At 40.0% G+C, this 13,461-nt stretch overlaps 1 protein-coding gene across 5 annotated transcripts in view; it reads right to left on the bottom strand.

The window, feature by feature from the left end:
• FGL1 (fibrinogen like 1) overlaps positions 1–13,461 on the bottom strand; it is a 179,785-nt gene that overhangs the window by 56,946 nt on the left and 109,378 nt on the right. For all 5 annotated transcript variants that reach the window (XM_033944101.1, XM_033944095.1, XM_033944106.1 and 2 more), the window contains one exon: positions 9,009–9,189. In XM_033944101.1, the coding sequence (XP_033799992.1) occupies positions 9,009–9,189 (181 nt within the window). The remainder of the gene's footprint in view (positions 1–9,008; positions 9,190–13,461) is intronic.

Genomic DNA, 13,461 nt, shown 5'->3' with positions numbered 1-13,461 from the left:
AAAATAGATAGAGGAAAAACCACTTATCTTAAACTGATCGGCACACCGACGGAGGCCAGCGTTTCACCGACAAGCTGCATCAGGGTGTGACCCGACCGATCAGTCTGCAAAACAAAGAAGAATAAAACAAAAAGAACTTTAGCAGTTTCAAATTGAGTTTCAACTTCTTAATATTACAATGCTGACATGTACCTTAAGAGAGCGAGAAACAAACGCTTCAAAAGAGTCCAAAAGATGGCTTCCATGGGGCGGCTCCGAGATTCAGAAATTTAAATGCTCCCGGTAGGAAACGTCACAACCGGAAGTTGTCAAAAAATGACGTCCAAGCTGAGAGAAAGAGAATCTGAATCTGACATAATCAGCCGGCAAAGACAAAAACAAAAATCAAAATAAAACAGAAGCAAAACGTAAAAAATGGATTTCTTCTGAAAAGAATACAAAAGAAAAGAAAATGTAAAAGAAGTGTAAAAAATGAGTGAAATAGAAAAACAAAAGTGGAAAACCAAAAACCACGTGCATTATTTATTTTTATAATTTTTTGGGGGGGGGTTTTGATTTAAATTTTGAGATTTTTGTAAATTCTTTTGCTGATTTTCTTTATTTCCTTTAGCTCTTTAGCAATTAAATTTTATTTTTATAACTTTTAACTTTTGTTCTTGTCTTTGTTATTGACAATTGTTGTAGGAAAATGATGACAAAGATGTTGAAAAAAGAAAGAAAAACCTAATGGAACAACCTAATGGTACAACAAGGGACACGGGGAAAAGCAAGAGGGCGAAGCACAAAACGCCCCGGGACCAGGGCACAGAACAGGGGAGGCACCAGCAGGAACAAGTAGTGTTCAATCTTTCCACGTATCCCCTGAATCAGATAGAATCAACTGTACTGTCACGAGGTCTAACTTTTGTGCCAGTTCAGCCCCTTCAAACTTTCCAATTGAGAATCGACTTAGAGAGATTTTTCAGAAAGCTTCACCTAAAAGAATACTTTACCCAGTTTCCTCTCCAGGATTCCGATGACTCCATTGCCCGTAATAAATCTACTTGGGTCCCTCCGACTCCGCCTAGTCCTCATTTAACCCTGTATAAGGAGTTTGTCAAGAGAGATGTTAGGAGGCACTTTGATAAAAAAAACTTCTAGATTCCAACCTTACAATTTATCTAAGGACGAGTTCACAGCCTTAAAAAACCTGCAATCTAACAAAAACATCAGGATTTGTAAAGCTGACAAAGGTAGAGCGGTAGTAGTGCTTGACATGGATCATTATAAAACATTGGCACTAAGACTTTTACAAGAACAAACAGATTACCTAGAATTACAGGAAGATCCCACGTTCCAACTGGCCACTGAAATCAGGGATTTCACTATGGAAGCTCTTGATAAGGGGATTCTTACCAAAAAAGAATTTGATTATTTAAACACCTCCGAACCTAGAGTTCCTGTCTTCTATGTTTTGCCAAAGTTCCACAAAGACCTTAGGAATCCTCCTGGACGCCCTATAGTGTCCAGCCGTGATTCCTTATTAGAACCTCTCTCCACCTTTGTTGACATTTTTTTATGTCCTCTTGTGTCAAAAGGATTCTCTTATCTATGAGACTCCTCTCATTTTCTTTCAAAGTTGTCTGAAGTTAAGAACATTAAAGAAATCACGTTTTTCGTGACTTTTGATGTGAAGTCCTTATACACAATTATTCCCCAAGCTGAAGCTGTTGACATCATTAGGGATTTTTTGAACAGCACTACAACACCCCGGATACCTGTTGAATTTGTGATCAAATTAATGTCCTATGCAATGGAAAAGAACTATTTCAAATTTCAAGACAAGTTTTTCCAACAAGTCTTGGAGTGGCCATGGGAGCGACCATGGCTCCCTCTGTTGCCAATTTGTTTATGCAGTACTTTGAAAACCTGTGGATAGTTCACAATTCATTCTCCGACAAGATGACGATGTGGCTGCGATTTATAGACGGCATTTTCGTCATATGGACGAGGACTAGAGAAGAGCTCGATCGTTTCCATCTATGGCTTAACTCCAGACATCCTAAGATCGAATTCAGCATGACATGTCATTCATGCCAGATTTCCTTTCTGGATGTCACGGTTATTAAAAACAATGACACTATTTACACTACTGTATTTAGGAAAGCCACCGATAGGAACACTTTTCTTGATTTTTCAAGCAACCATCCTCTTCCACTTAAACGCAGCCTTCCCACATCCCAGTTTTTCAGGTACCGCCGCTTATGCTCAGAGTTGTCTGATTTCAAATTGCAGAGCAAACATCTATATACCAAGTTAAAAACCAGGGGTTATCCGGGACATGTCCTGAAAAAAGCGTATAGACGAGCTAAGTACTTGAATAGAGATTTATTGTTCCTTCCCAGAGATAAAACAACAGACAATGACATAGCCACATGCATTTTGCAATACTCTCCTAGTATGAATGGTATTACCAAGATTCTGAGGAAACACTGGGAACTTATGGCAGCACATCCGATGCACACTGAGACTCATCTCAGGATTGCCTTCACTAGACAAAAAAATTTGAAGGAATTACTAAGCCCTGCCGACATCAATTTTATTTCATCTCAGACAGGGTGTTCGAGTATTGAGTCTACAGGACATTTCAAGTGCGGCAAGTGTTTGACCTGTGCCATTACTGAAGAGTTTGTAGACAATTTTGTACACCCAGGCACAAGGAAACTGTATAAACTCAAACATTTGACCTCATGTTCCACTATGTTCGTGGTATATGTTATCTTCTGCCCGTGTTTGAAAATCTACGTAGGGCAGACCACACGTACCTTCAGAAGGCGCATCACTGAACATAAGAGCTGTCTTCACAATAACAAGTTGCAAGCTCCCCTTGTTGTACATTGTCTTGAACATAACCACACTTTTGAGGATTTGCGTTGCTTTGCCATTGATCACATCAGTGAAGGAACAAATAACCGCCAGATTCAATTACTACGTGCAGAACAATTTTGGAACCTGTCGGGTTAAATCAGAGACTTGAATGGGGTGCCTTTTATTAGGTTGTTCCATTAGGTTTTTCTTTCTTTTTTCAACATCTTTGTCATCATTTTCCTACAACAATTGTCAATAACAAAGACAAGAACAAAAGTTAAAAGTTATAAAAATAAAATTTAATTGCTAAAGAGCTAAAGGAAATAAAGAAAATCAGCAAAAGAATTTACAAAAATTTCAAAATTTAAATCAAACCCCCCCCCCCCAAAAAATTATAAAAATATAAAAATAAATAATGCACGTGGTTTTTGGTTTTCCACTTTTGTTTTTCTATTTCACTCATTTTTTACACTTCTTTTACATTTTCTTTTCAGAAGAAATCCATTTTTTACGTTTTGCTTCTGTTTTATTTTGATTTTGATTTTTGTTTTTGTCTTTGCTGGCTGATTATGTCAGATTCAGATTCTCTTTCTCTCAGTTTGGACGTCATTTTTTGACAACTTCCGGTTGTGACGTTTCCTACCGGGAGCATTTAAATTTCTGAATCTCGGAGCCGCCCCATGGAAGCCATCTTTTGGACTCTTTTGAAGCGTTTGTTTCTCGCTCTCTTAAGGTACATGTCAGCATTGTAATATTAAGAAGTTGAAACTCAATTTGAAACTGCTAAAGTTCTTTTTGTTTTATTCTTCTTTGTTTTGCAGACTGATCGGTCGGGTCACACCCTGATGCAGCTTGTCGGTGAAACGCTGGCCTCCGTCGGTGTGCCGATCAGTTTAAGATAAGTGGTTTTTCCTCTATCTATTTTTTGCATATGTGAAGCATTGTTTTTCTGCTCAAATGCTCATTATAAATGAAGGTTTTGCCTGTGAGGTTACCGTCTAACCACCTTTATATCCACCTTTGTGGCGGTGGGAGGGCCTTTTCTGAGGCTTTTTCCTTCTTTTTGAGTGAATTTAGAGCTGTCACCTGCTTCACATAGTCTCTGCAAAACTTTATTACCATAACGTTTATTGACCACAATAGTCTCCAATTGAAAGTGTTGCTTTACATATGCTAGGTACGCCATTGCTTCCCCATAAATGTCCTTTTAATATACCATGTTCTTCAATTCTGAGCACTTTGGTCCAACTGTGTCCATCTAATATTCTAAGTTTCATTTCCTTACTCTTATGAAACTTCTAACAGATGGCCATGTTGACTTGGGTAGAGGGATGTTTTTCCCAAGAATTGTTATTTTCAGTATTTCTTTCTGCATGACTTGCTCTTCTCAGGAAAGTAGAACTTGTTCTTCTTAGGAAAGCAGAATTAGATTGTGCAAAAGGCTGAAAGCTTTGGTCAGAATGTATTCTCAGCCATTTCAGGCTTCTTAGTTATCTTAGGCCTTCTCCTTTTCTTCTCAAATATGTAACTTTTCTCCTCCCCTCCCTTTTACCCTCACTTTCAAGTTTGTCTTGTTAGTATTATTTATGTTCCCGCCATTTATTTTAAAATGCCAATTATTTTATTTTTTTATCTTTCTTACTTTAATTTTATTGTTAACCGGCCAGATATTTGTTGATGGTCGGTATATTAAAAACTAATAAACTTGAAACTTTAAACAATGTTGGCCTATTTCTATTATACTGGGGATTTCAGGTGGTCTGCCTTTATCTCTAGTGCCATAGAGGACTTCACATTTTCACCTGTACATACCTGCACAGGTCTTCCTCTTCTCCCCTTCCTCTCTCAGAGTGACTCTAGCATGTAGTCCTAGATGAGCAGAGCAAAAACATTACTATGTTCAGCACTCCATTAGGGAAATATATGTGGTGTAGACTTTGGAATACCTATGGCAGTGGAAGAATTTTAGAGGCGCCTTCAAACTTTTGAAAACTACAAGAACGAGAGGGCATTCGGAAAAGTTGAAAGGGGATAGATTCAAAACCAATGCTTGGAAGTTTTTCTTCACCCAACGGGTAGTGGACACCTGGAATGTGCTTCCAGAGGGCGTGATAGGACAGAGTACGGTATTAGGGTTCAAGATGGGATTGGACAATTTTCTGAAGGAAAAGGGGATAGAGAAGTACAGATAGAGGACTACTACACAGGTCCTGGACCTGTTGGGGCCGCCGCGCGAGCGGACTGCTGGGCACGATGGACCTCTGGTCTGACCCAGCAGAGGCACTTCTTATGTTCTTATGTTCACTATCTAGCCTGTATTGCAGATGACTGTGGCGGTAACAGCAAGCAGGATCAAGCAGACCATAATCATAACTTTAAAGTCATCTTAGTTAGTTGAAGACAAAAATGTATTTGTTTAAATCAAGAGAGGTTGCACCTCAACTGCAAGTCTGTAGAATTTATGGGGCATGTTCTCTTGACAGAAGGATTGTAACCAAATCCATTGAAAGACATGCAATAGACAACATGCCTGCACCCAAAGATAAGCAGAGGGTCTTAAGACTACCATGAATGACATATTTAGCAAACTTTGTACATGGATTCTCAGAAAAATATCCAGCCATTAGAGAAATGAGTAGGTAAGCAAGCTCATTTAGCGACCTGAGAGACATGGTGCAGTCCTAGATGGTGTGCTTTTTGTAAAATGGAAACCTCTTGCATATGCATCCCACGCATTGACAAAGTGGATTAAAACTGTCCAAATTGAGAAAGAGCTTCTAGCTCTAGGGTATGCACTGGAGCGTTTTTATACATATGTCTTTGTTAGAGAAGTGACTATTCAAACTGATCACAAGTCACTGATCTTCATCTCCAAGAAACCCCTGCACCTAAGCAACTTCAGAGAATGATACTCCCACTTTCAGACATATTCCTTTGAACTAAAATATATACCAGGAAACAAAGTGGTCATTGCTGACACTTAAGCCAGGTTTTTCCATTGATGGCCCAAAACAGATCACCTACAGATTTTTATGGAAAATTTGGCTTGCTGATTAATGAGAAGTCTCATTTGGAAACAACACTGGTCATAGCACCTGAAATGAAAGATACTATTCGGCAAGCTGAAGAAACTATTGAGATCTATCAGACCGTGAAACAGCATATCTGGCAAAGATGGCTTCACTAATGATGAGATGTTACAGCTAGTTATTAGACATTTTCTTAATTTCTTTGATGTATTTGTTTAAATCAAGAGAGGTTGCAACTCAGCTGAAAGTCTGTAGAATTTATGGGACATGTTCTCTCGGCAGAAGGATTGTAACCAGATTCCTTGAAAGACATGCAAACATACTGTGAACGGGGCCTGATTTACAATAGAAAACAATTGTATATTCAGGCCAGAGCCAGACAAGATGATTGAAAGAATTCATAAAAGATTACATTACATCAGTGATTTTTATTCCGCCATTACCTTGTGGTTCAAGGCGGATTACAGAAGAGGATTTCAGACTTACCGAAGAGGATTTCTGGACATGTCCAGAGGTGTTACAGAGTAGAGCGAGTTGCTTCAGAGGACTGAAATGTTTCATATGGTGTTAGTTAGTCTTCATGGATTTTTTTTTGAATAGCAGGGTTTTTATTTCTTTTCTGAAAGTTTTGTAGTCTGGAGTCGCGATTAGTAGATTGAAGAGTTGATGGTCTAGTTTTGCTGACTGTGTGGCTAGTAGGCCATCGTACAGTTTTTTCCGTTTGATGCCTCTGATTGGAGGGTATGTGAATGGTGTCTGGGTTCTCCTGTGTCTGGTTGTGGTAGTTTGGATTAGGCGGTTGTTCAAGTAGGATGGGCTGTCACCGTTTATGGATTTAAATAATAGACAGTAGAATTTAAATAGTATTCTTGCTTGAATTGGGAGCCATTGTGAGTCGAGGTATGCCTCAGTGATGTGGTCATGTTTTCTTAGTGAATAGATTAGTCTCAATGGTCATTAGTCATCAATGGTTGCATACACCATTCTAGAAAGGTACTCTTCTGGCCATCCATCACAAAATTGTGAACTTTGTCCAGGGGTGCTATATATGTGCTAGGATTTAGTCTGATACTGCTTAAGAATCCCTACACTCACCCACTGCCTATAAGACCACAGTCAAAGCTGGAAATTGACATACTTTAATTCACAGAAGCTGAGTACCTCCTAATAGTAGACTACTTGAGCAATTACTTTGAATTTGATTGCCTGGATAGGAAGAAGTGTAAAGACATCATATATTGCCTGAAAATGCATTTTGCATGTCATGGTATTCCAGAAGAGGTGTTTAGTAACAACACTCCATTCAGCTTTAGAGAGTTTGCAGAATTTGCAAGACTCTAACGGCCTCTTTTACAAAGCCGCGCTAGTGGCTGTGCTGCGCTAATGGCCATGAAGCCCATAGAGATTTAAAGGGCTTTGGGGCTGTTGCTGCGCGGCTTTGTAAAAGAGGCAGTAAGAGCTTTGACAAACATTGTCCTCCCCCAAATGCCCACAATTAAATGGGAAGGCAGAAAATGGTGTCTAAATAGCAAAGTAAATTTTACAGAAAGCCTCTAAGGCCCAATTTCATCCATTCCTGTGACTATTGGACTGGAGGAATACTTCTGAAGCATTAGAATCTTCAGCTCAAATTATGTTTGGGTGACAGACCCAGACTCTTCTGCCTACCATGAATGCTCTGCTGGACAGACAAATCATCATTGCCTCGAGGTAGCTAAGGATAAATAGGCCTACTATTACAATTAGAGGACCAAAGAACAGTCCTGACTGAAGACCAGACCACCAGGTTAAAATTACAATGACTGGAAGAAGAAAGTGGTTTTTGATCAAAACAGAGGATGAATCAGAAAGGAGAAGAATGACTAGACATATTCAAATGAGTCATGAATTCCTAGTTGTGGTGATAGATCTGGATTGTGCTACTAGGGTAGGAGTTACCACCAAAGAATTGCCCATAATCCAGACACCTACAAAAGAATATCCCAATTAGAAAATTACATGGGGACAATTTTGTCCCCGTCCCAGTAGGAATTCAATTTCCCCGTCCCATCCCTGTAAGTTTTTTTGCTGTCCCTTTCCTGTAAGCTCTATCTTAACTGAACAAGCCTCGAACACTTATGATTTTAAAGTGTTTGAGGCTTTTGCAGATGAGGATGGAGCTTGTAGGAATGGGGCAGGGACAGGAAAGAACTCGCAGGGATGGGGCAGGAAAATGAGTTCCCGCAGGGATGGGGAAAAATTTGTCCCCGTGTCATTCTCTAATCCCAATCAAAAGACCAAGACACCCTGAAGTGTCCACTCTTTATGGTACCCATTAGGATAAGTGCTTGTGAGTAACAATAAGTACTGTTTTAATATGAACTATAGATGACTACTGTTTCTTTACAAAATTAAAGTTTATCACATCTTATTCAGTTAAAAATTTCTTGAAAAAATATAGAAGATTATGAAGAAGTGTAATGATTGAACTACGAGAGATGGTCAGCTCTGCCAATGCCATCTCCTAGTTCTGAGCACAAACAAAATGTTTTCAGAGCAATTTGAGGTAATACAATTTGCAATATTTGTTCTAGGGGGAATTGTTTTGATTAATATGTGTGAATTTTCTCATTTCTATGTGATTACTCCATCTGTAATGTGGTCTTTAACTGCTGACATTTACTATATTTTGTTATGTAAATATCAAGAGCTCCTTTTACGAAGCCCCACGTTAGCAGTTTAACGCGTGTAATAATGAGCAGTAAACTGTCGGCCACACTAGTTGCTACCGCCTCCTCTTGAACAGGCGGTAGTTTTTCGGCTAGCGCGGGGGTTAGCACATGATTATAAGTTGCGTGCGATAAAGCCACTAACGCAGCTTCGTAAAAGGAGCCCCAAAATTCTATCTAAGCACTATTCTGTAAATATGCATATATATTACATAGCACGTATTTAACAGGTGGAGTCTGGGCAGAGTATGGTAGGCCTCACAATTACATATATAACTAATAGACTATTGTAAGTCACACGTGAATCACAATGAATTTAATTTTCATCTAAATTTGTGTGATCATTAGTGAGTTTCAGAAAAGAAACTAATTATATAAATACTGAAATATATAAATAAAAGGTAAAGAAAGACCAAACTCTGACCTGCATATTGTCTTTTGCCTCCTAGAATGATGACATTGTTTTCATCTCCTCTGTTAATTAACTGAATTTCCTTGTCCTGTAGAAGCTGCTGAATTTTGAGCTGCTGCTGTTCCAACTGATGTTCTAGTTGCCACACCTGGGCCTGCAGTTTCACTTGTTCTTGCAGGCAGTTATGTAAGGCCTAGATAATTAACACACCCAAACAACATAAATTAACCCAGTATGTATTTAATTACTCTGAAAAGCTAGCTTGATCAGCATTTTTGACGCTTGCCTGGATAAGTAGTAGTAATAGTAATAATAATAATAATAAATTACAGCATGGACTAGCATCATGGTTAGGATGTACGGCTATACATTATGGCCCAATGTCCAGAATTCCAGACACTTTTTCATTAAGTTTTTATCAGGGGCCTAGTGAGGCATAACTGTGATGGGCTTGTGTTCCAAGGGAAAAAAGAGAATAGTTGTGAACTCATTAGATTTCAGTAAGGGTAAGCAAGGCAAAAGTTTTAATTCTGTTTAATTTCCTGTATAAATTTGTAGGAGTTTTCGTTGGGGGGGTGTTTTTTTTTTAAAATAAATTTGGGGAGGGCAATGTGATTAATAATATATACTAGTGCTGCCCGATTTGCATCGATTCACTGATTCACATTAGTAAACCGATTCGAATTGATTCATTTAAAAAAAAATTGAACTCACTGAGTCCTGACATCTCCAGATTTCCTAAAACAGCAGCAGTGGTGGCGGTGGCCTGCAGGAAGAGGCAGTGCTTGAAACAAGCTGGTCCTGGCCTGCCCTGCTGGGGCCTTCCCTCTACCGTGTCACTGATGATGTCACTGATGATGCAGGAAAAGGGAAGCCCTGGCAGGGTAGACCAGAAGCAGCTGTTCAGAACGTTGCCTCATCCCGCTAGTCACCACCATTGCTGCTGCTGTTTTGGAAGGCCTGTATGTTTGATCTCATGGTGGAGGGGGGTCAGTCGGGAGGTGCTGCATAGGGGGATAAGAGGGTGGGAAAGCTGCTGCACGGGGATAGACAGGAGGGATGGAAAGCTGCTGCATATGGGGGGAGAAGAGAGAGGAAGAATTGTTGGACATGGGGTGGAAAAGAGGAAGGGAGAAATGCAACAAAGAGGTAAATAAGGTTGAGAGGGAAAAATCCTACATATGGTGTAAGGGAACATAAGAATTGCTGCTGCTGGGTCAGACCAGTGGTCCATCATGCCCAGCAGTCCGCTCATGCGGCGGCCCCCAGGTCAAAGACCAGTGCTCTAAATGAGTCCAGCCTCACCTGCAGTTTAGCAGGAACTTGTCCAATTTTGTCTTGAATCCCTGGGGTGTGTTTTCCCCTATAACAGACTCCAGAAGAGTGTTCCACTTTTCTACCACTCTCTGGGAGACATGCATGGAGAAGAGAGAGGGAGAAATGTTGAACATAGGGTGGAGGGCAGGGGGAGAATGTTGCAGGGGAAGAGAAAGAAATGTTGCACATGAGAATGGAGGAAGGAAGAGAGATGCTGCATGGAAGGGAATAGAGAGGTATGACCCAGGACACAAGGCAGGGAGAAAGAGAGATGGTAGACAGTGGGAAAGAAACAGAAATATTGGCTATGGCAGTGGAAAGGAAGGTACGGAAATGGAAGATGGATGATGAGCATGGAGAAAAAAAATAAACGTCAAATGGGCAGGAGATTCTGGCGAGTGAGTTAAAAGAAGACAAACAGTAACTAGAGCCTGGGACCATCATGATCTGAATAATAAAATGACCAGACAATAAAAGGGAGAAAAAATAATTGTATTTTCTATTTTGTGATTACAATATGTCAGATTTGAAATGTGTATCCTGCCAAAGCTGGACAGCGAGAATGAGCTAGGACCTAACGGAGAGAGGAAAAGTCTTTTTTGTTTATTTTGTTTACACCACAGCGCTGGTGTGAGGTTGGAGAGGGCAAAGGGGGGGAATGGGTGGGTGAAGAGGTTCCAAAATAAACCCGCCAGGATGTTTGAAAAAACACCCAATTGGGCAGAAAAAGTGAATTGAATAGAATCGAAAAATTAGTTCAATGGGCCAAATAGAAAAAATTTTCCCTGAATCAGGAAGCACTAATGCACGCTCTCTGTGACACAGAAAAGAAAACAAAATATATTTCTCCCCTGTCATTTTGGGCTAGAAATGACATAAGAAATGCTTATCCCCAGATTTTATTAGATGTGTACACTAGGAAATATTTTGTTACATTTTTCGTATCATTTCCATTTTTGTCTTTATTTTATTTTATGTTAAGAAGTATTTTGTGTTTTTTCTTCACTACTAACCAGCAATATTCATATGTAACATTAGCTACTAACACCCCCCTGAAGTTTTAGCCAAATTCAAGACCAAACTTAAGAGTTTCCTTTTTAAAGATGCTTTTAGTGAATAAATTTAAAGATTTTGTCTTTTTATCTCATATTTTATTACAAACTATATTTGTTTCCCTTCCTACTGTTTTTTCCTTAAATATATTTAAATTAAATATTGATTGTAATCCATTAATAATTTTCCCTTTTGTTTTGATATTATATGTATAGGTTAAACTTTGTATAGGAATGTTTGTATTTGTTATTTTAATTTGACATGACTTTTGTTTGTTTGATTTGTTACCCGTACTTGATTATTTAAGAAATTGTACATCGCCTAGAAATTGGAATAAGCGATTAATCAAATTATATAATAAACTTGGAAACTTGGACATGGGGGTTCCTATCATTGTGTTTTGAAAATAAAATATAGGAAGTTACTGATGTATCTTGTCATTTACTGCACATTCCTAGATGTTACTCAGATATATCAGGATTTTACCTAGGTTACCAAAGCTGGAAAGATATATTTCAAATCTGTAATGATGCAGACTTCACTCCATGGTATCATGAGAGGATAAAAGAACATAATAATAGCCATACTTAATGTGATCATTTATTTTTTTCATCAAAAGGGGACATCTATTAATTATCAGTCCCGCCCCTAATCCCGCCCTAGCCCTACCCCAATACCACCCTAGCCCCGCCCCAACCCTGCCCTAGCCTCGCCCCAATCCCCCCCCAATTTCTTCCATTCATTTTTCATGTACACATAATAGCTTCATATTAATTCATAATGGTAACCTTAAAATTAAAAAAAGTGCAAAGCACACTATACGCAGAGAAAATGTTAATTATCATTTATATTTGGGGGGTTTTCAAAGATGTCAAGGCAAATGTCTTTAAAATATGCAATGTCACCTCAGTAACTATAGAAAAATAGACAAATAGTGCAAAATATAGACAGCAGATATAAATTCTCAAAGCTGACACGTTTTGATCACTAAATTGAAAATAAAATCATTTTTCCTACCTTTGTTGTCTGGTGATTTCATGAGTCTCTGGTTGTGTTTCCTTCTGTCTGTGTATCCTTTCTTTCATTTCTTTTTTTCTGCACTCAGGCCCAACAATTGTCCCTTTCTATGCCCTCCCTCCTTCCTTCCTATGTCCTTAGTGCCCCCAGTGCCTCCTTCCTATGTCCTTAGTGCCTCTGTCCTGTGTCCTTAGTGCCCCCAGTGCCTCCTTCCCATGTCCATAATGTTCCCAGTGCCTCTGTCCTGTGTCCTTAGTGCCCTAGTTCCTCTGTCCTGTGTCCCTAGTGCCCCCATTGCCTCCTTCCCATGTCCATAGTGCCCCCAATGCCTGTCCTGTGTCCTTAGTGCCCCCAGTGCTTCCTTCTCATGTCCATAGTGCCCCCAGTGCCTCCTTCCCATGTCCAAGTGCCCCCAGTGCCTCCTTCTCTTGTCCATAATGTCCTCAGTGCCTCTGTCCTGTGTCCCTAATGCCCCCAGTGCCTCCTTCCTATGTCTTCCCTTGCCTTTGTCCCTCCCCCGAAGCCAGCCTAACTGCCTACCTCCTTCCCTCCCTCCAGTGACTGGCCTGAACTTCCTCTCCAACGTCAAAATTGATGTCGGGAAGAAGCCAAGAAGTAGCGGCAGCGGCCCAGGGTTTCAATCGGTGCAGCAGAGAGAGAAAGTGATCGGCTGTCCTGGTGTCCCCGCGCACAGCTTCGGGACGCCGTCCCTGAAAACAGGACATTTTGGTGTCCCGAAGCGGTGGGTCGGGACAACGGAACGGTTGGTCCAAAAACAGGGCTGTCCCGTTGAAAACGGGACGTAGGGTCACCTTAGCCATACTGGGTCAGACCAATGGTCCATCTAGCCCAGTATCCTGTTTTCACAGTAGCCAATCAAGGTCACAAGCACCTGTCAGAAACCCATATAGTATCAACATTACATGCTACCAATCCCAGGGTAAAAATATCCTTTTGCTGTAATTCTCTAGATGTAGCCTGAGCCACATTGAAGTTGAAGAAGAGCAGCAAGAGAGAATGTGACTTGTGAAGTATCCCTGGAAAACAGTGGTGTGTAGTGAGAGCTTTCAGAGGATTC

The sequence above is a fragment of the Geotrypetes seraphini genome, chromosome 1 (assembly GCF_902459505.1).
Source record: "Geotrypetes seraphini chromosome 1, aGeoSer1.1, whole genome shotgun sequence".
In the NCBI taxonomy this organism is placed as follows: Eukaryota; Metazoa; Chordata; class Amphibia; order Gymnophiona; family Dermophiidae; genus Geotrypetes; species Geotrypetes seraphini.
Note: the sequence above shows the minus strand (reverse complement) of the source record. Positions and strands in the feature narration are given on the sequence as shown.